The sequence below is a fragment of the Brachionichthys hirsutus genome, chromosome 12 (assembly GCF_040956055.1).
Source record: "Brachionichthys hirsutus isolate HB-005 chromosome 12, CSIRO-AGI_Bhir_v1, whole genome shotgun sequence".
Classification (NCBI taxonomy): domain Eukaryota; kingdom Metazoa; phylum Chordata; class Actinopteri; order Lophiiformes; family Brachionichthyidae; genus Brachionichthys; species Brachionichthys hirsutus.
Window position 1 is genome coordinate 4267170 of NC_090908.1, and position 23273 is coordinate 4290442.

The 23273-nt window shown below is 39.5% G+C and overlaps 2 protein-coding genes across 2 annotated transcripts in view; one reads left to right on the forward strand and one right to left on the reverse strand.

Annotated features, from left to right (window-relative positions):
- nalcn (sodium leak channel, non-selective) overlaps nucleotides 1-8939 on the reverse strand; it is a 50535-nt gene extending 41596 nt beyond the window's left edge. Inside the window, exons 1-9 of the mRNA XM_068746111.1 lie at nucleotides 8898-8939; nucleotides 8038-8178; nucleotides 7729-7911; nucleotides 5759-5842; nucleotides 5539-5678; nucleotides 5303-5431; nucleotides 2407-2558; nucleotides 1525-1667; nucleotides 1163-1267 (exon numbers count right to left, since the gene is read on the reverse strand). Of these exons, the coding sequence (XP_068602212.1) occupies nucleotides 1163-1267; nucleotides 1525-1667; nucleotides 2407-2558; nucleotides 5303-5431; nucleotides 5539-5678; nucleotides 5759-5842; nucleotides 7729-7911; nucleotides 8038-8178; nucleotides 8898-8939 (1119 nt within the window). The remainder of the gene's footprint in view (nucleotides 1-1162; nucleotides 1268-1524; nucleotides 1668-2406; nucleotides 2559-5302; nucleotides 5432-5538; nucleotides 5679-5758; nucleotides 5843-7728; nucleotides 7912-8037; nucleotides 8179-8897) is intronic.
- A 4748-nt stretch (nucleotides 8940-13687) lies between these two features.
- Nucleotides 13688-23273, forward strand: part of itgbl1 (integrin, beta-like 1) — a 30264-nt gene continuing 20678 nt past the window's right edge. The window contains exons 1-3 of the mRNA XM_068746658.1: nucleotides 13688-13767; nucleotides 15327-15529; nucleotides 22765-22911. Of these exons, the coding sequence (XP_068602759.1) occupies nucleotides 13688-13767; nucleotides 15327-15529; nucleotides 22765-22911 (430 nt within the window). The remainder of the gene's footprint in view (nucleotides 13768-15326; nucleotides 15530-22764; nucleotides 22912-23273) is intronic.

Sequence of the window (23273 nt, forward strand, 5' to 3'; positions counted from 1 at the left end):
TGGACAGATCTGGATGAAATTTTCAGGAAATGTTGGGAATGCTACCAGGAACAGATTATTCGATTTTGGTGACGATCCAGAAGAGATCCTGGATTCTGGATGGCTTTGAAATTTGCATAACATTGCAGTCAATGGAGTTTCAAAATTGGTCAGTAATCTGACAAATGTTTATCGAATTTGACACAATCATGTAGAATGGGGATCTCTATCTTACCACTGAATTTCATCTGGATCGGATCCAGAATGGCATTAGGAAAATAATTACATTTTAACATTGAAAACTCCATTAACGGATTCAAAAATCTGTTAAAAATACTCAGAAACGCCGATTCACTTTTACTTTTTATGGTTGGTGCATAAAGTTACCAAGAACAATTCATAACCTTTTGGTGATGATTCAGATCGCCACGTGGATGGTGTGAATCTAATTATGAGGGGAATGAGCTGTTCGGCGGAGGTCTTTATTATTATTATTTTCAAATAATAGTGTGAGATCATGCCTTCCTTTTTGCATCAGAATACCTTAAAACATAGATCGTCCAGGAAGCCTTCCCCACAAATGATACATCTGGTGTTTAAGGTGTGATGATGTATGGCATACCAGCTAAATGCTGCTCACCCAGGGCAAGAAGAAATTCTATTCCCTGGCCAACATTTAATTTTAAAGGAGGTGAAACTAATATGTAGGCAAATCATTTTCCAATAGAGATAAGTCAATACAAATCAAATGGACTGAAGACATCGCCTTCACTTGCAACCCAGGTAATCTGTTTTATTAAAATTATTGAAAAAGATGTGGTGTCTGGTCTAGTTTCTAAGGAGATGTAATCTCTTCTGCTTATACATCTGGTTGTTTGTGGGCACTTTGCCAATTCTGACGTAAATGGAGGTATTTTGTGATGACAACGCACTCTCATAAGCCTTAAGGAAGCCAATCCTGTCAAAATGTGTCTGTGTTCCCTCTTTTGATTCTTCTGAATTCATGCAACTTTGATCAGGTGAATTTGATGAATAAACACATTTTTTGCAAGCTGTCCCAAGATGACCAGCTTTAAAGAAAGCCGGTGTTCAAGAAATCTTAAAAATCAAGACTGATTTATGCTCTGCATAAAGTTGGCCACTTGGAACTTCTTTGTCAGCTTGTGTCTGAGTGTGATATTACCTGTGTCGTGGCAGTGGAGGTAGTACTGCTCCTTGAGCCCCACATCTGCTGAAATTGCACTCTAATCTCAGCAAATGTCTCAATGATGACTGCAATGAACACATTCTGTGAAAAGGAATTGAGATAAAAGTGAAACAAAGAAGGCACGAGAGAAACGTTGTGATCATCTAAAATAATGAACATCATGTTCATCTCTTGATTGCCTGTCACTGTTTTTTATCCAAATAAATAGTGTTGATCATTGGTGAAAGATTAGGCCATGTCAGTTAACCAAAGCATTTTGTGTGCATCTATGACCTGCTGACATGCCCTGCAAGATGAAAGTATTATGAAAAGTGCCATAAGGAGACACTGGCTCTAACCTTAACAAGCCATGCCAAGAAGAAGATGAGAGTTATAAAGTAGAAGTAGGAGCGCCAGCGAGGAAAACTGTCAATGGCTCTGTACATGAGAAACACCCAGCCCTCCTGTGATGCGGCTTCATACACAGTGAAGATGCTCGTACCTAAACAAACACAAAAAGTTCAGTCATGGAAAATGTACAGATTGCCGAGGGGTCAATGTCGCACTAATTGCCGTAGCACCAATCAGACTGAACTTTTCCAAAAATATATCTTTCAAGACCAGTAAGAGTAATTTGAATCTGCTGATTACATTATTTGGAGAATCTTATATTATTTTTAAGTATAGTTGTAATCAAGGTTGGTATTATCCAGTCAACATCTTTCATAATTTGATTGCTCTGAGTTGGTTGGTTAGATGCTTGTTTCCCTGGTAGGATTCTGCCAAAGCTATTGTATGTATTTCCACGAAACCTGAGGGGAGGGTGTGCCTTGTGCCAGAAGAGGCACCATTAACTTTTGGAGATTAGACAAATTTGTATTTTTTTTAACACATTAGGAAAAATTACACTGAATATTCCATATTTCAATCTGTTTTGCAAAATTTGGATATTATTCATTAACTCATTTATTTATAGTGACGTTTATGCTCTTCTCCACAGCTATCTACATATATGGAACACTGCACTGCATTCACACTGGAGAATTCAAAAGGGTGTTGAGCGACGCAACTTTGGGGCACAGCTTCTTACAGAATCACACTCACATTTCATAAAGTGAAATTAAAAATGAAATGAAAGGTATTATTGGTGTAAAGCAATTGTTGAAACTGGATGCTTAGTAGTTATAAGGTAGTTACATGCTTGTGTTTGAATGCAAGCAATAAGTCAGTATACAATATACCTAGTTCATTGAAGCCACTATAACCGAGCTCCTGTCGGCTGAGGCCAAGCTGTTCCAGGTCAACACACTTGAAGCCATAAGGACACTGGTAGCCCTCTCCATCAGGGGAACAATGGGTGTCTGGGATGGCCAAGCTGTTCCAGGTCACTTCACTGATCAAATGAGTGGGGAAAACACTTTTGAAAAATTGTATACAACAAAAAGTTGTAGAATGAATCTCTAAAAAACATGGAGAAAATAGAGGTTTTAACAGTTAAAGTAAGCGCACCAGATGCACATGCATGATACAAACACATGTAGCCTATTGTCTGCGTACAAACACATGCAGAGTATAAACACCACCCTCGTTCCCTGTCTATTGCCACAGGTGTTCTTTCCAGGAACTGGCTGATGTCACTAATGCAAATGAATGCCTCCAAATTGGCTGCCCAGACATTCATCTAAACTGTTTATTAAGGGGTGCAGGACCAGAGCAGGTAATGTATTGCTCATCACAAAGGGCAATCAGAGGCTTAGTGATGAATCCTGATTGCGCTATTATACTGGGCTGAATAATACTGTGTTTTATCAAAGAAAGAAGAGATAAATGATCCACAAATCCTTAACAGAATGTCCAGGAGTAATGTGATCATTTTCAGCAGTGAAATAAAACACAAGACATATTTGTGATAAGAAATGAACAATGTTTGTTTTATTGGGTCCTTGATCTGGTGAAAACAAGATCATTTTAAGGTGTTCATCTAATTGCCAATGTGGGGGGGAGGCTATCAATTACTTACTTTATCACACAAAAACACATTCTGCATAACCAACCGAATCAGTGACTAATGTATAAATTACAGCTAATTTGAAAATAAATATATTTAAGATGTACTTTGTCTCAGATTTTTTCAAGATTAAATATACTTACATTATTTAAATAGTATACTATAATTTGCTTAAAACAATAAAACAATTTGTCAGGGGTTGCTATGATTATATCACAGTAATCATAAGTCAGTAAAAATGCTTCTTCAAAACCATCAAAACACAAATCAGAATGCAGCAGCTTTATATAAATATACAAATAACATAAAAAAATATATTTAGAAGATTAACAAATATCTCATTTGTAGTGCATATATCCATGAAAATTGTTCATGAAATAGAGTTAAATGATAATAAGGCCGACTGCAGAAAACATTCAGGCACCCAGAGGAAATCTGACTGTGTTCACAAATCATATAACATCCACAGCAGAAAACGTATCCTATCCTCGTTTCCCAATTTCCATCAAATCCTTCGGTGTCAGAAGCTAGATAGCTTTGACCTTGTGCCAAGGACAGCTAGAGATTACACACATCAGTCGCCATGTGACATTTTACAAAATACCCCATTAATGGCATATAAATATATATATATATGAGGGATTTAAGGAAAGGAGCACAGCAAGCAAACAAATTAGATGCACATCTGCCTGCAACACCACTTTTGGAGAGCTGTTGCTGAGATATCACAGCTCTACACCTAGTACTTCCTTAAAATACTAATGGTCAATGCATAAATGCTTCAGGAACACTTCAAAATGTTGAATTATTATAATTAGTGTTAGCTCTCCCTGTAGCCTCTGGCTTTGATGATGGCTGCTTTCGTCATCCTTTTTTCCCCCACAAAGACCTCTCAGGCTTATAGGATTCTCATCAACAACCATGTTTTTCTATTCATTAATCTGAACTAAATTGATCACAGAAGATGAGCACTCTTCCGCATCAGTCAGCCTCGGCTTCGGCTTCAGCGAGGGGGGGGGGATCTGAGTAACCAGGCTAAGTGGCCTGCTGCTTTGTTGTGATTAATTAAAGAAGGATTCAGAATGCAGCACAAATAGGACATCATTTTCCCCCATTTTCTTTGCATATGGAGAGTTTTGGAGGGTTAAAACTGAGTGTATTATATCATTTTACCAGAGGGAATAGCGGGATTAGTTATTTTGTTCCACTTATTGTGAAATCTTTGTCTTTTATTGTACAAGATTAATTATATTTTTTTATTCTAAACGTATAAGGTATATTATATATGTTAAATAATACAGTATAATCCAATGATATGCAGATCACTTCTCTGAATTCACATTTGAAACTGACCTACAATGATCTGAGCCTACACTATAAGTGCTTTTTTCAAAAGCTGAAGTCGTATGCTAATTAAGGTTTTATCAACTGTGGTAACAACTTCATTTGGATAGCCTGTAAGACTATAAACCCTAAAGAGTGTACCAACTGGCCGAATTCAGATGTCTATCCTTTGCAGTTAAGTTTGGAATGGTACAAAGGCTAAAGGCTACAATAATTAAATTGTTGATTACCTGTTGTTCAATACTCATGCATGTTCATGTATCGTGATGTGACTGAATGTCAATTTTGGCTAAATGCTTCTACCAACATTTTAATAAAATGTTTTTGCCTGCATTTGGAAAATAATCATTATATACAAATTCCAATAAACTTAGAATAAAACACATTCGTAATATAAACATAACGTCTGGTGGTGCCTCTACCCCCCACACAGATAAGTCAGCAGACACTTTGCAGAATACTTGTTGTGGACTGAACCATCCTCATCACTTACAGGCTTCTTGTGAATTCACATGAAATGCAGCCTGGACATTCAGATTTAGCCAAGGTGTTGTTTACAGATGGTCTGCACTTGAGCTCTAGTCGAAGTCAACGTCTCATCTAGTCAGTACAGTGTATCTACTAGCATCTAAAGTAAATTCTTTTGAAGCTGGAAAAACTGCCTCTATTGCAGTAAAGGTGTTGCATTAAAAACAAATCATTCAGAATAGCACTACTTTGTTGAAACAGAGGTCAGAAATATTTATTTCTGGAATCAGCTAAAAATTTCTTTAGTCTCTTCTTACTTTTTCTGTGTTTCATTGGTGACACAGTGATGGTTGAACGTTCCAAACATTTGAACCCCCAGAATTCCATAGAGAAGGAGAAAAAACAGCAAGAAAATGGAGACACTCCAGATCTGTTCTCCAGATCTCCTACAAAGCAGAAGAAAAGAAGGCAGACGTATAAAAAAAAATAACATGTAGAGCAATTCGATAAATGTGTAGACTGTAGTAAAGAGAAGTATTCATGACAGTTTTACTTCAAAATATTATTGATGCGGGAGCGAGGAAGCTCGAAGCGGAAGTAAATCCTGAAAGCCCGGATCATAATGAGCGCTCGGGGGATTCTCAGCATTCCCCATGGAGACATCTGATCCACAATCTCTGCTATTTCAAACATCTGAAACAAAGATGGGCAGAATATCGTGAAGCAAAAACCAACCAATACGAATAATTTGCCTTATGTTGGGCGTAATATACCTGTAGCACCAGGGACACCCAAATGAAAAACACCATGAATCCATCAAAGACACACCAGCGATCCTTAACATAGGAGTTATCCCCCTGCACAGAGACAAGTCGAAGGAATCAGGAAACATCAACAGTGGTACCAACGGACTAGCCAACCCAACAGTTTATGAGTAAGTGATGAAAAGGCTGAAAACGTTGACCTGGATTGAAAATAATAAATTTGCCCTTTTATCTGACTCCAATCCAAAGCATAATGGTTCATATTTTGGCACAAGCCCCATTATTCCATTCAGTATGTCCATAATCTGTGGCAAAAATCCCTTTGTCACAATATTAAGGAAAGACAAAGTCAAAATATTATGTTCACAGATTGGAAGAACCTAATTCCAAGTCCTTTGTGCTTAAGAAAATAGAGCAAAGCTGCCTGTTGTGTTTAGATTTGGGTGATCAGACCAGAATCCATGAGCTCACATGTGCGTCGACATTAAAAAAAATAAGCAAACTAAATGTACCTGTTATAAGATGCACACAACAAGAAGCAATAACGTGTTTGAGATCATGTAGACAGACCGTACAGATATCCAACCTGTTCGTCAAGAGTAGCTATTTGTCTTCTGTGGCAGACAAATCCAAAATCCTTGAATCCTGCCTGTATACATGTCAGAATTTCATGGAATTGTCCCTTACACATCCCTGACCCTCCCAAGATTCATAAAATTCTATTGGGTGTTTTTGTGTAATCTTGTCACATACAAAATACTCTGGTAAATACAAAATACTGTGCAATGTTTTAAAGCTGCTGCCCACATCAAGAACCAAGCATCACTTGAAATCCTTTGTGTGGAAGAGTAATAACACAGTAACATCTGTGTCTGTTTTAAGTGACCACGGTATTTAAACTGCCCCATTTACAACATGATGGGACAAGAATGTTAAAGGTCAATGAGTGTGAACAAACTGAAATGTCATGGGGGCAGAAAAATGGGCAATTAATACCCACTTAGAGAGCCAGTGTCTGTAAAAAGCTTGGTCTTTCACAGGAAGCTGCAGACAACCAGCTGCGTTCACTTTCCAGATAAAACTCTTTGGTCACACAGACAAGAACAACAGCATGCACGTACTTTACCAGCCCATGGAGCTCGTCTTTGAGTCAAGAAGCTTGAAAATACCAGAACATTTTAAAGTATATATGGTAGTATACGTTGTATTTACCCACCCTTATTCACACTCTAAATACTGACGACTTTAGAAATCAAGACATTCAAACATGTGACATCTGCATCAAGTTGAATTTCACCTGAAAACAAATAAAGACAAAAAAACAAAAGAGAAACGTGACATTTTACGTCATTGGGTTCTCAAGAGAAAGAGGAAGCTTTCATGTTTGTTCTACTTTCCAGCACCACAGGGTAATTCATTGTCCTCCAGTGCCTCCCCGCTTGTCGTCCTTGATTTTACAATTGAAATATTTGCACATTTTAGAGCAGTAATTATGAGCATTTTGTCTGCCAGCTGCCTTTTCCAGGTTGCTTCCATTGAAGGTTATCTATTGTGTTGATTGATCTGAATTTTCAGATCAACGACTCAGTACAACGACCGAGGTTCGCTTTAACATGACCACACCTCTGATTTTTATCATTCGAGATGACTGACCTGTTTTTCCAATCGGTGTTCCTGTGTTGTTTATCCAGAGCAGTAATGCTGTATTGGTGCAATGTATTAGCGGAATCCAGAATTAAAAACAGCATCTCCATACAAAACTAAGAAATGAATCTATTCATGATTCCAATGAAATATCAAACACTATTTATAATTTGTGGCAGTTGCCACAATGCAGCAGTATTTGCACATTTCTATTTCCTTTGCTACCTTCGACTTTAACAGTTTGCTTGCGGTAGAATGGCCTCTTTGTGTTGATATGTTCAATACTCTTGAGATAATTGGGACTCGTGGGACTATGCTGCCCTGTCAGCAGCTACCTTGATGATTCCTCTGATGTGCATCTTGGCGATCATCTCGGCGGTGTAGAGGAACATGAGTAGTGTGTCCAGGGTTAACGTCACATACTGCAGTGGAGGGTAATGCTCAAACGTCTTGGGTGTGTTCATACACACAGAGATGACACTGATGATGGCACAGGCCCGCAGCAGAGAGTGTACCCACTACAGGAAGAGAAAAAAAGACAGGAAGAATGAGAAATAACACTTTCATATTTTCTTATGTCTGTAGTTTTAAAAGAAAAATGATGTCTGGAGTAGCCATCCCAAAGATGCAAGCAGAAAACTCACTGGTTTGTTGATCCAGAAGATGTCAGCGCTGTCTGTGAGAGTCTCATCTGGCCCAAAATCGGTGATTGGCTGGGCCTCGACCCGCGAGCTCTGCTTCCTCTTCAACATGCTAGGGCTTGCTGTGCTATACAGAGAGTGGATCTGACAGAGAGCGACACGGACCAGACAGTGACCAAAGATAGATGAGGAACAGGAGAACACTCTGGCTGCATCCAAGTCTGGGCAGTGGCAACTTCTACCATGTGGATTATAATCGAAATAAATCAATTTAATGTGGACTCAATGCAATTTAGAGGCAGGCAGTGGGCCTCAATGAAAGGAGCTCACATGAGAAATACCAGTGCGTTTCTTAAACAGATCGGTAACTGTACAAAGCTACATTACCTAATAGTTATCATTAAATATGATGTGTATCAATAGTGGCTTCTGGATCAAAGTACCGGTACATTAAGCTTTAGTAACTCCTATAAACTACCCTGACTTGAATTGCCAGAACAGAGGTATGTACTTTAAATGTACACATTTTGCATCGTCGAATGGCCACCGTGATGCACAACGTAGCACACATGGAACACGGGACAAGCGTTTTCACGTAGGAACAGCTCCATAACTTACCATTTGAAAAGATCTCACGCGATCTTCATCACACACTCACCAAGGCACCAGTAGATTACCCAGAACAACCTACTGTACGGAGTGAGGGGGTGTGGCTTGGTCTTATGTGTGCATGTCCATGTTTGTGTGTCAATGTCTGTGTGCACGTGTGTACGTGGAAAAGAAAAAAAAAAAAGAAGTGTACAGGCTGTTTCGACATAAGAACACAAGAAATGACACTCTGAATGGAGACAAAGCGCACATACCAAAGGGAAAAGTAAAGCTGAAATTGCTCCAGCACTGCACATAACATGCGATCAGGCACACCCTGTAAATAACACACAACAGTTAGTCAACATCATGGCTCATATGGTGTGCAGTACGCTCAAAAAGACAGAAATGCCCACCACGTCTGACATCAAGGCATAAATGCGACGCACTCTGAGAGTGAGCGAGTGAGTGAGTGAGGTGTTGTGGAAAAAGAAGATGGGGTGGAGGAGGATCGTGGGACTCACTGTGAGGCTCCTCATTGGTGCATTCATCCCCAGGTCACAGAGGGGTGGAGAGACCAACCAGAGAGCGACTAGGGATGCAGAGAGGAGAATGTCCTAAGGCCCTCGAGGTCCTGCGGCAGCAGTCAGTGAACGGTAGAAGTTATGAAAGCGGTGGTGAGACAACATATTCAGCCGAGCCACGATGTGCAGCTTCAGAACACATCAGTGCATTTAAAGTGGTACGCCTAACTCACATAAAAACATGCGTTTATATCTAGAAATCAAGGCATGCAGGTACTTTTAGTATGTGACCAACTTCTAAAATGTTAGCGGTCTGACATCTGCGGTGATTTCAGCAACCTTTTAACAGGACTTCTTTCCAAAAACCATCTCTGCCAAATCCAGACATTCTGCTGTGATTTGATTCAGAACTGTGTGCTTCTTTCCGACAGCAATAGGCTACAAAATTATTTAATGCTTTGAGCACCATACACTTAATTTAATTCACCTTCATTACAGTGGGATTAAAACAGACACCTCAGAAACTGGTACCTCAGTAGACACTACACATCTACAAGCTATCTGCATATTGAAAAAATAAAATAAAATTGCATACTCTGTAGTTTGGGTAAACCAATACTTCCAGAAAAACAGCATTGATATATAAAATCAAACAACTGTGTCAGATTATCAGATATGGATGCCAGATCACAAGAAAGATAAACCTTCAATTCCTCAATCGCTTTGTTCATTTTGAGAACTTTAGAAACGATAAAATAAAATCAATTAAACATCAATTTCATCACGCTGAAGAGAATCTGCATCATGACTCTGACTTGTTCTTAACTTCCTGGTTGTATTAACTACTTATTTGAATTGGTAATATTTTTGTGTTTAAACAAAATATGCTGATACCTTTAAATTTAATGTTGAAAAAACAGTTAATACATTTACAGTTGTGATGAATTCAGCCAGATGTGATGGTTTTTGACTGACAGACAGTCGACTGACATGGTGTTGAAAAATAATACCTGGTGAGTGAATAACAGAAGATTTGAATAAATTGTTTCAAACTGAATAAACTGAGCAGAAAAGACAATCTCTCTCAGCCGATCCTCAAGTAAATGACTAAATTACATAAATTAATTCAAGTTTCAACCCTGGATGAAAGAAAAAATCATTTTAACTACATTTTGACAAAAACCTTAATGGTGCTACAACTTTGTGTGAAAACACTTAGGATGGAAACACAGAAAGAACAATGTAATGGTATTACTCGTGTTTTATTTCATGCACTTACCAAGAAAAGAAACTGTCCATCCAGTAAGCCCTATGTACTTAGAAGCAATTTCCCAGTGTAATTGCTACACTTAACATATGCAGATGGGGATGTGAGGAAGAGTGACAACAAAATTACAGGGCCTAAGTGCTATTATGTGGGAGTATAGGTGGCCAAGACTGCAATTACCTTTCTTTTGTGGAAAGAGGACATGTTCCTCACGGGCAGGATGGGAGCGTTAGACAGATTAATTGTAACTGTGAGTATTTGTTGGAGTGAACTTTCTTATCTGGAGTTTTATTGTTGAAGAGGTCACTCTGCAGTTTGTTCATTACACCAGGGAAGGATGTTTGGTCAGTGTGGGCAGCACATTGTTACAGTTCCGCATTTCATTTAAGCGTTTGTACAAGCTGCTTCGATCGGTGTCCTTTAGAGATTTACAATCAAGATATTTCAAAGCTAACAGCAAAGTCATATTGTTCCTGAGGAGAGAGCAGACTGGTTAATGTTATCCTCCATGTTATATTTACTTTCATACTAATAACAATTATTATTGTAAAAAATAAATAAATAACACCTTTAAAAAGCAAAGTAACAAATACTACGCAATAAAACACAGGAAGGTAAAAACTACAATTTAGAAATCTAAAGAAAAATATATGGTAAATATTTACACATCATGCAGACACAAAGAAATATTAGTGTTCATGTGGAATTGTATGTAATCACCAAGTAAATAGACACCAAGCCTTCCTTTAGCTCTGTCTGGATCTCCACAGGAATAACGATAGCAGATTTATAGCTGCGAACCGTGTTTGTGTCTTTAGTGCTAAGCATGTTTCATATTGTGGATCCAGCAGCACTCGTCCAATGAAAGAAGCTGCAAGTTGCATCCAAGTACGAGACGATTGCATCGACAGTTAGCCAGAACTGCTCATTTGTGGGACTTTAATCTAACGAGGAGTGACTTGAAGGTACGTCTCTGGGAAATGAAAATGTGTAGCTTTGATATTCAATTGGGTAGAGATACACTAAATATCACAATAAGGCCAAGTGTGAAAAGCAAATCACAGGAACACAATTTTGAGATGGAGGAAAATTATTTTACAACATACTATAATAAATTGTCAACAAGTCATATTCTCCAGAATAAAATCATGCAATGATTTCTGCAGTGAAAGTGAAACACTAAAATGACCATTCCCAAATCTGTGGAGACAAATGCAGAATGTAATGTTTTATGTAAACTCAAACAAAGCCCGGATTCCCTCTGTGTGTTCTACCTGGCATTAGACGTTACTGCCATTGTAGTTGTTTGTATAATTTGGGATAGTAAGCCGTCAGTATTGTTCGGAAAAATTTCAGAATTTCCACAAAACAATCTAGGTGAACTTAATGCAACCTATGTACACTGAAAGGGAACAGTGTCTGTCACACTTTGACCCTTCAGGCCTCTGTGAGAGACTGAAAAAAATCCTACAGGTACGTCCAGAAACTTCTAACTCTCTCAAACAACACCTTTCAAGCTACCGTGACGTTTTAAATGGCATGTGAATCATGCATAACGACACTGTGCAAACCTGAACACTGTATGAATTACATCTATGGAAACAGCTGCGAGCTAAGCTGCTACATAGGGTAAAATGAAAGACGTCATAAAGTCTATGGTAAAAAAAAAAAACATGGCAGATGCAGCAAGTAACAACGAATACAGACAAGTGCAGGTTCAAACCGAACATAATATGGTTGGTGACGAGCTGGACGCGTGAGAAGGAGCAAACGCACGGCTTTAATTCACCCAGGGCCTGCGCTAAGGGATGACAACGTCCCCACTTCCTGCAGGAGCAGCGAGCTAGCTCGAGGCGGCACCGGGCGTCAGGTGCCTCCATAAAGAACAGCAGCTGGGCGCCACGTCACAAACGCGACGCGCGTGTCGAGCGCAGATCTAGAAAACGCACGGAATCACTTACAGGAGGAGGATATCCTTTTTCCGCCGTGTGTCGTCCTCGCGGATGCATCAGCTGTTCGGTTTCGGGTTTGTGGGGAACCGTGAGGAAGAGTCGGGAGCGCGCAGGTTGCAATCACATCAACACAGTACGAGCTCCTGCGGCGGGGGCGCGCATCCGTCTCCATGGTAACAGTCATAGGCGCGCGAGTTGCGTTTTCGCGTCTCCCAGATGTTTGCAACATCAAACAAAATGTTGCTGTTATTCATCATTTTCAAAGAAAAGCATCTTCAACTTCTCTCATCAGTCTCATAACATGCGCTAATTTATTGTTTCCAGTTCCCCAGGTGAAAGAAAGCTTCTTTTTTAATGCACTGCCATAAGCAATTCTGTTCATGAATTATTGAGTTGAGTTCAGGGCTGTCAGGTCAACTCAGAACTGACTGGACTCGTGGGACGATGGGTGCAGGTTGAAAGATGCAATTCAACCTGCTGTCTTATGGCTTTCATCGCTTTTTCTTCCTTCGGCCTGAGGTAACTTCTGCAAGAGTAAGAAGATGGGCAGGTTTCATATTAGTATTTACTTTCACGCTCTATGGTGCTTGATGAGATTGATTCTGGGTGGATTTAATATAAAGATGTGATTTGACAGTCCAAATGGCTAAGCAAAAAGCATACAATAAAATGATAATATGATAACAATTACCCACTATCCATAAGTGGATAATTGTCTTTTTTATGATTAAATAATGAGGTTTTAATAAAGTAAGCAAATTGCAATTGTAAACATTTCATTTGGTAAAATAAAATGAATGAACACTGAATCATTACTGTCTGCGCGCAAAAGCATTGACATTACTGGTTATATTAAATCATTTTACCTTAGCTGATTATTAAATTGCAGTAAATTAAGTAAACACTTCAAATTGTGCTTGTTTAAATAAATAAAAAAGAGTTAGAACCGTAAAGTTATAAATGCAGTACACTTGTAGGCACTGCAAGTGGAAAAGAGGATGGAGGAAAAAGTCAAATAAAGCATAAAAAACTCAGTCTGGTTCTGATTACATTTCAAACTGGTGATTTAAGTTTTCATCTTGGCTATTTTCCCCCCGCTAGCTCCTGCCCAGGATTGTGTCCAAGAGTCAAGACTAATCAAATGCACTTGTATGTAGAAGACTGCGGGTCTCTGAAGGAATTGAGACAGTTCATATTTTCCTGCTGCTTTGTCTTCTTCTCTCCTTTCCCTTTCTCTCTCATTCTCACTCCCAGTGCTGTTTAAAGAGAGGATTCAACATTCCTTCAAGCTACTTTACTTCAGGTTTCTGTGGGATTTAAACATGCACGCTGGGGTTTTTTTACAGTCCATGCTTCTAGTTTTGCTCTCCACCGTAGAGGACACTTTGTTACAGTCGGTGAGGTGAGTTTCCACACAACTTTGTTTTGTCTTTTTCTTCTTGTTTTTATAGAGCAGAAAGGAGGGGGAGGGGGGGGGGGGGTTGCCACGTTTTGCTAACAGAGGCAACATTTGGTGAGTGCATGTGGAAAAGTGCCTATACTTGTAGTTTACTCTTGCAGTTTCTATTTTCTACATTGCTTGAAGATTTTTCATGCAAAAAAACCCTTTGTTTCCATTATTAAGTTTGCATTGCATCTTTCTTTCTTTTTTAAATCTTGAAGGTATACATTTATTTTCAGGGAAATAGCTCAGGTAACAGTAATTACTATAAATTTGCTGATAGTTTCTGTGGTGCAAAATAAGCTTTAGTAACTTTCTGGCTGTTGAGAGAGTTCTATGCACTTCAAAATTATTTCTGAGGAACAATTAGGAGACAGAAATGAAATTATAATAAGGGGGGGGGGGGTCCAAAATGTTTTTAAAGCTACTTTTTGTCTTTTTTTTTTCATTTTGTAAAAATAGCAATATTTCACTTGATTGTAACTGGATTTTTCCAAAAATAATGATTGTATTGCCTTGGATTTAACTGTAGCGTCTCAGTCATCAGAACCATCTGGGTTGCCATATGACTCAAATGAAAGAGGAGGTTTACCTCAAGCAGGTACCCTGTGCCTATGTATAGTGATTACATGTTATTCTATACACAGGAGGATGCGCAGCTTTTATTGAGCAGCACGGCCATACCCGCTATTGAGTGCATATTCAAATTATATCTGGCTTGTTTGTTTGTATATAGTCAGTGACTGAACAAAAGTCATTATTTGACTCCAGAAAGCCATATAAATGTTGTACAGAGTAGGATAGAACCAGTTCTCAGCATCATTATAGAAGATACACCAAAACCCACCCACGCTGCTCAACAAAGATGTGTGGAAGAGTTTTATCCTTGAGATAGGCTGTGTGTCCTTAAAGGGAGTGTCAGGAACATTTAATCTGATGATCGTTGAATTATACTGGCTGTTTCCGAACTGGAAAGTTTTAGTGGGCAGCAATAGAGAAAGAATGTCAGACTGCATCCAAATGAAACACAGAGCGAGCCCATGCAGTCAAAGTCAAGCTCCGCCACAGCTGGAGTGTTCGATGAAAGGCGGTGCCGTGTTTGTTCCGTTTGATTTGTCTCATTTATTTCTTTAATCCTTTGTGATATATTCCTTTTTTGTTCCCAGTGAGTTTTTTTGTTTTGTCTAAGCAGAGCTCAAAACAGACCAAGTGATGTCATGGTGATGGATGTTGGTGCTGTGAAATACCCCCAAAAAATTAAACAGAGACGGAATGATGCTTCTTCACCTCACAGCTCGGCTCTAATAAACTATAAGCGAGTGTATGTGTGAAAATGCTGCGCATGCTAAACCTCTTGAATTGTTCCTTATTAATGCATGAAAGCAGACAGTTGTGCACCGTGACTGAAAGGAATTCAAATCATCCGAGGTGAAATCACACTTACACACACACGTACTTTACCCTTGACCTCAGGAGTTTCCAAAGTTGCATAACATCCTAATCGCCTTTCCTTTTCCTAGACAGGTGGGCGGCGTATGTAAGCTGTCCCCAGAGTCGTCCCTGCGTCGCTGCAGGACGCCTGATGGCAAGCTCTGCAGCGGGAGGGGCAAGTGTGACTGTGGCATCTGCTTCTGCAAAGCCTCGGAGCAGGGGAAGTTCTACGGCCCACGCTGCGAGTGCCATGACTGGGTTTGTGCAACATTTGACGGAAAAATTTGCAATGGTGTGTATAACAGCACATGTTATGACAAATTACACAGCAGGAGTCAGATGAGCTCTCATGTTTCAAACTGACACTTGGTTTGGAGAGCAGAGCAGAGGCACTTGGGTTCACATGTAGTAAGGCATCAGTAAACCATGCAGCCGAGCTCCTTCACAGTGAGTGAGGCTTTGCAGTCCGACTCTCCAGCTGATGTTTATAGCATCTATTTGTCTGTTTTAGCAAGGTGCTACTGCGAATAAAGAGTTTAAAAATGTGGCACAAAAAGCCACAAGGTTTTTAAAATCTAATTTATTTGTTTTTATATATAGATCCATGCAGTATGTGTTCACCTGTGTTTCTTTTGCTACAAGGGCCTGCATCATTCTGGCAGCATTCAAAAGGCTTTCATAGGTCATAAACAGCTGGTTGGGGGGTGTGTGTGTGTGTGTGTGTGTGTGTGTGTGTGTGTGTGTGTGTCACAGAATCCTTTTTTTGTTTTTGGCTGTTTTTCGGGATGCACAGCTGGAAGCTAGATTTTAACAGTCTCTCAGAATGACACTTGTGGGGGCAGTAACACCGACAAACACATGGCCTCAGGAGATGGTGAATTCAAACACCATTTAAAAAATAAGTATTTCAACACAGAATAATTATAATCAATAATAAATAAAGATACAGTTACTGTACCAAATAAATGTAACAATAGTTTTAGGAGAGTGGAAGCAGTTTATGTTGCTCTTGAAACGGTTCTAATCAATATTCTGATTAATGACATTCAATCAAGTAGCTATATGCAGTGTGAAACAGAATTTCTCTGTATGATCTTTCCTTGCAGCTCCCCTCAGCATCACGGACTTCCATTTGATCTTTTGGATAAAGCTTTTTATTCAGTAAAACTCAACATCTTTAGTGTGCGTCTGTCTTAGTGCTCCCATCAGTGTCATTAACAGCACAAATGGTCTATAAACTACCTGCCCAGCACCAAACACCTCCCACACAACCTTAGCATCGAGCATGAACACGGCATTCAGCAACTAAGGTGCTACCATAGTTCCCATTAAGAGAAGATGAGAATAAAAACAGCCTGAATGGGAAATTAATAGTGAATATTGATAATAGATATATTTCTACTTCATATCAACTTTATAAGGTAAAATAAAAAATTAGTCTTACCTTTGCTGCATTAAGAGATATGTTACTTAAATTAATGATGCACTTGTGAAGGGTATATTGCAATACAATATTATTTAACACTGACCATCTACAGCCCATAAAATGACCATTATTTTACATTATTGTCTTGGCAAGAGCTACTGAGGATTAATACTCTCACTGTATGGCAGGAGAACAGTGGTTGTAACCTTTTACCAAGACTTATCAGATATTTTTCAGATGAGGTACCCTCTTTGGAGTTTAGAGCGAGGCTGCAACCTCCATGTTGATGTAAAGAGAAAGAAATAGCACCCTCATCCTCATCTGTGTCTTCTGTAGTCACCGGGCGATGACTGTTAGGGTCTAATGGAGATATCAATCTGCGTGTGTGCGTGTGTGTGAACAGTATGGGTGATTTATTTGGGAAGAAAACTTGGCTGCTGTGAGGAGCTCATTATGGTTCAGCAGTCTGGGGCGAGAAGTCCCTGCTTCAGCCTGATTATGGGGTGTTACTCACTGCTACACACAATGCAATTGGTATCAGCTCATATGTATCAGAAAATCATTTTCACTTGCAGAAAAAAACACACAACCACACACAGGGTCTGTCTCATGCATGACTCTTATGTATGCACAAGCGACCACGTACTCTCACAACGGTTAGTCCATGTGCATATAGACCCCAGGAATGATATCCCGACCACACCGAGAGGAACACAACACCCCCCCAGCTGCTCAGTAGCCTATGCATCACTGAAGGTCTGCCATCTGAGATCAGCAGCCAAACCCTCTCCCTACGGCTCTCTTATCTCGGATTTTCACAACTGCCCACTGATAAGATCCAATAGATTTTCTCTCCTCAGGGGTAAAACTGTGCTCTTTCTCCTTTCCCAAAATATTAGCTTTGCTGAACTAGTGTCTTTGCTTGGATAGCATTCATTGGGCAAACACAAGCTAATTCAGATCCTCTCAAACACAGCAGCAAGTCAATCTGAATGAAGAAGCTGAGATGATATATTTGTAAATGTGACTAATGGCATTATGTATTCAAATCTATTCTCATCAGGCCATGAGAAATGCAGTATGTCAATGTCTTTATTTTTTCTAAGCCACGTCACAATGAAAACGGATGATCATTTATTGTTACCGCAAAATAAAAAAATGTCCTCGCTTTGAAAGAGGATCCTATTAATACGGTTATTCTTTTTGTTGCATTTATTTAGGAACAGAAAGTCAAACAAGTCAACTGAACCGGAAGTACTACATTTATACACATAAATGATTAGTGCACAGATTAGTGGAACAAACAGCCGAAGGTGCTCCGACCCAGTGAGTGCTGGGATGAAGGCACTATAGAAGCATGACGTTTCAGCCTAGTCCCATACAATGCCAAAGAAGAAATAGAAATCCTTCCTTCTATAATATCATCTCCTTGGTATTTTATATTATTATTATTATTATTTTGAAGGCTCCTGGGAAATTAAGGATCTCAAAACTACAAATGGAAATTACACATACATTTTCACATCTGTTGTCTGCATGATGTCACTATTATGTAGAGGTATGGATGATTGAGTAGCATGTTGGTGAAAAATAAATACTGGCTCATACCTGATGGGGGGGGGGGGGGGGGGGAAATACAAACGTTTTACTCATTTGTATGCATTTGGCTCTCTAGCGTCTTAGTACAAAGATGTAACACCAGAGCCTTTCAGGGTTCATACTCTGTGCACTGATGGTGCATCGCACATGTTCCCTCGGGTGCATCCCGTATTGTAGCGATGGTGTGATGCAGATCCAACAAACATCTGTTCACCAACTGTGCAAAACCGTTCTGTCATTTCACTCCTCTTTGTAACGGTGTTTAAATCTTCCTGTTGTGTCCTACCAATGCATTTTAAAGAACAAGCTATAGAACCCAGGTATCATAACTTTCATCTATCATCTTTATCGTTTCTGTAATACTGTAACCCCCTTATAGTAAGCGATGAGGGCCAGCGTGGCAATGTTTCCATTTTCTTCTTTGCAGCTATTCCTCTCTTTCCCTTTGTTGCTCCCTGCCCTCCGCCTCTCTCCCTCTTTTCCATGTCTTTGTTGGATAGAGCAAAGTGTTTTTTCCTCTGGTGTGTATTAAGACAGCCATGCTTTTCTTAGATTGACAGTCTTTTTCCAGTGTCCGAAATGAAGAGGATGGCTCAGGATTCTGCAGGCTAGCATTGCCAAAGTGGAAAGGAGACAAGGTTCTGTATATCGTTTGTCACTGTGTGGCTAATGTGTGGCCAACCAATTGTTGATTCTTAAAAGCTTGTGTGTAATATCTGCAGCGTCCCCAGTAATACTCGTTGGTCATTTGCACTGGAGAACCCGATCACTTGTAAACCATGATATGAATGCACAACGCACTAGTTAATTAATTAAATAGGGAGTTTTAGCTTTGTGCTTTACTTCCTCACTGTCTGCATGAGCCCCCTTTCCTATACACTTAACCAGCTGTTATTTTCTTTATATCAGAGACACGTAGTCAATGTTGGTTCATTAATTATTCAGGCTGTTAAAGCCAGATCAACTGAACAAATGAAACCACAGCTGCACCTCCAAAGGGACTACAACAGCATGACTTCTCATCGAGGTTCTCTGATGACAATGGCAATAATTTAAGCAGCATTCTGGTGACTGAACCAAACTTTAGGTAACTTCATCACTCAACAATCCAGTTTAAGGCAGAACACTTGTTAACCACTCTTCCAATAGTGAGTCATGAATAGCTCGTTGGGTCGTTTTTGAGCTCGGTGGTCTTTGGAATGTAAGGATACATTTTCTAATCATTCATATGCTCTAATAAAATGCACTCCAATAGCACGCAAACCAAACCAAACCAAATCACCAAACAAGAGTCAGCAGTGACCATCCCTGGGGCCACTGATGTGGACTGAGGCAGAACATATGTCTGCAACCTAGAACACTGACTTCATCCCTCTCTTCCCACAGTGAGGCGTTTTCATACCGTCTTATCGCCAGCTTTTGTCCTCCCTGCCAAAGCCAGACGACATCCCACCCAAAGAGGGTTATATGTCAGCAGAGCACGTGGAATCAGTTTGTCCAGAGTTGTTTCAAATAAAAACTCCTCCAGATGCACTTTCTGCCAGTTGTACAAGTATTTATGAGATGGGAACATTACACAGAGATGATATAAACACAGGAGGACAATTTACTAATGGTGTCCCAAAGTTACTAATGTGCTAATATATCATTGCTGTTCATTTCCCAAAGAGAGAAAAAAGACATTAAACTGGGCTTTTGTCTTTGTATTTGTCTTCAAAGACGAAGGAAGACATGACAAGCTATTTCTCACCATTAAATTGTTTATTGCTGTCTTTTTCTTTTAGTACATATTTTGATGTACTTTTGCTTCGACATTCTGAGCTTTGCCGGGGAGTGCGGCTCTCTGGTGAGTCACCTAATGATTTCAGCATGGATGGGAGAAAAAGGCTGTGGAAGAAATAGTAAAAGGCCATTTTTATTGGGACCAATTACGGCATCTGAAAGACTCCATGCTGTTGGAACAAGTGTGTCTATTGCTACGATTACGGCCGGAGAAGGGTTAAAAAAAAGATTTTGTTCGGGCAAACACATCATAAAGTCGCCAGAGTTTGCAACTGAATGCACAGGAGGAGAATTGCAAAAACCATGAAGCTATAAAAGGAGAAATACCTGGTGGCAAGGACAACGCTTAGTGAGAAAATGAATTATTACCTGAGACAGGTGTTTCATAGGTGCTTTTTCTCTCAACGTTAGCTGCTGTGCTGCCATTTTGCACTCCGTAAGCCACAGGAACTAGGAAGTAAAGTGGAATAATTACCTATTCTCTTATTATGGAGAACATGAATCAAACAAAGCAAGAGGAGAGACGTAATTTGGAGATGAAAACTAATTGAAAATAATAAATGAGCATAGAGTGTCTCACAGTATTCTGATCTGAATATTGTTTATGATGTGCATTGAAGTGTTATAACTGAAACTGCCAGAATAGACCAAGAGTGCTTCAAGGTGATGCATATTTTACTGACTGGGAACTATTTTTGGTCAATATATTGAACCCCACGAAGTATAAAAATGATAAAATACCTTATCATCTTTATTTTTGTTTCATTCACCTCTTGATATTTGACTAAGACAACAGCGAAACCCAACCTGAAATTAGCTGCTTGTGGCCATTTTCTCCTGAAGATGATGATGATGATGATGATCCATCACCTGACACAGATACAGCCTCTATTTACGACCCCGTTGAGTGTAATAGACACTAGTGGCACAACGATTGGCCAGGTGCACACCTTCCATCTGTGGTGTGTTGGATGAAGCCAAAGACAAAGCTGTGACTGCATCATTCATGATGAATGAACTGTCAACCGATAGGCCCCGTCCCACTCCAACGCTGCCCACAGACAGACAGACCAGCAGTGGCCAAGCGTCAGAGGGATTGCTAATCAGAGATGATTGGAGTCTATTATATGCTAGGGAATCTGCAATATTGTATTCTACTGAATTAATTTTGAGATCCTTTCATCTACAGTAATTCTGTTTGGCAGCAATTGTGCGGTAGCTTCCAATTACACACAAAAAGAATGCCAACACAATTTCTTGTTTGCAATCTCTCCATGAGAAAACAAAAATCTAATAACAAATTAGTAAACAAAAATAAATACAAAATCCTGTTAGACTACACTGTTTTGATATGACAATGATCCAGGAAGCACTAATTACTTTAAACGCAGCTCTGTTTTTATACATATATATATGTATATATATATAGATATTTAAGGTACAAATAAAATAAAACACGACAATTCATATCTGACAATGTTTTTGCAGAAGAAAGTATATAATCTCCACATTAAAACCTTTAACCTTCCTTCCGCTCCATTAAAATGTCTGAATATAAGAATATACAAAATATTTCCCTTTATTTTGTCCTGCTTCAAATGTTAAATCAATTCTCTGGGTACGCATGCTTCATGTTCTCACACTGCATCTGTACTTCATACTGAATATTGGACGAGGCTATGTGTGATCTCAAAATGATTAATCTGTTGCTTTACAAGTTTATTGATCATTTGTAAATCATAATAAGATGGGGTTATGGTCTGTTCTTTAAAAACAAGTGTATATTGACAGAGTTGCTGGTCTTAACCTCAGAGAAGGATTTGTAATACTACCTTTCTGTTGTGATGGTGACCTACACAGGGATGATTGGAGCCCAGCAAAAGTGATTTTGTTGCCATAACCATTTTGTGGAAGGAAACCTAAACCCCACAGTTTTCAGAGTTCACACAGCAGCTTTAACACAGAACTGGGATATACCTTTAATCTCTGTTCATTTCCCACAGCCGTTTGAAGTGCACATTCCAAAGCGTCCTTTCCCTTTGAACCCTTTCCCACATGTCCCCTGAGATGTACTGCTAACGAAGAGAGACAGGGGAGTTGCCTGTTGTTAATGACTGATGAATAGCCCTTGAAACACGCACCACATTTACATGATGAGCGAGCCGGGGGAAATTGATTGAGTGTGACATGCAAGGCCCCTCGCTGCTAAATGCAACGGGAGCAACATTCACAACAACTTGTCAACAGGCTTCATTTGCATCATGTGATTCCCCGCCGATTTTCATCCTGCTCACTCCCGCCATCAGATTAATGACAGTTACGGCCCTCTGAAGGCTGAATAAGAGAGAATCCTGAGAGGCTGATGAGAAAGCTAGTATATCATCCTGGAATACAATGTCATAAAAAGAGTTTCATTGTGAATAATGCATAAAAATATAAAAGGCAAATGTTATTCCCTGCTCATTTGTCCATTTATGGGATATTTTAACAATTTCTCCCATCCAATAAATCAGGATCATCTATAATTACAGTGGATCCTTTACAATAGTGACGACTCAGAGAACTTGAATCCCACATGCTTAAATCATGTCCTCTCTAGTAGCGGATAAATTCAAGATAGCACTTCAGTGTGTCCTTGTGCTTAATGAAGTCGTTTGGAGCACTAGCAGTGAGTGTGCGTTTCGGCATTGACACAGTGTGTGGTGTGTTTTCCTGTTAAGACCGTGGCTACTGTGACTGTGGGACGTGTGAGTGTGATGAAGGCTGGTCAGGAGATGTCTGCCAGTTCCAGGAAGAGTGCAGCCTCACCAAAAAGAAGAGCAAAGAGTTGTGCAAAAACCCGCAGGGGGTGGCGTGCTCCAACAGAGGTACTGTGATCACACACGCACACGCACACACACAGGATAAAAACATAACAAAATATTAACAAAAATCTACATCAAACAACCAGAGTTGCACATTCAAGGTACGCCCAAAGCAATGTAAAAAATTGTTACAATAATGTGATGTTTCTATTGATGTTTCTCTTAAACTGCTTTATATATTTGTGAAATTTGAGGTAACCGAGCTTAAGACCAGCACTAATGCTGCATTTGGATTTCTCATCAGAAAGACAGTTCCTGCATGTGTCAAATTGTTCTGTATTAAAATATGCACGTAAAAGATGCTTCCATTCAGAATCAATCGTGCGCTTAAACACATGCACACAAATAAACAAGCCCTTTCCCAT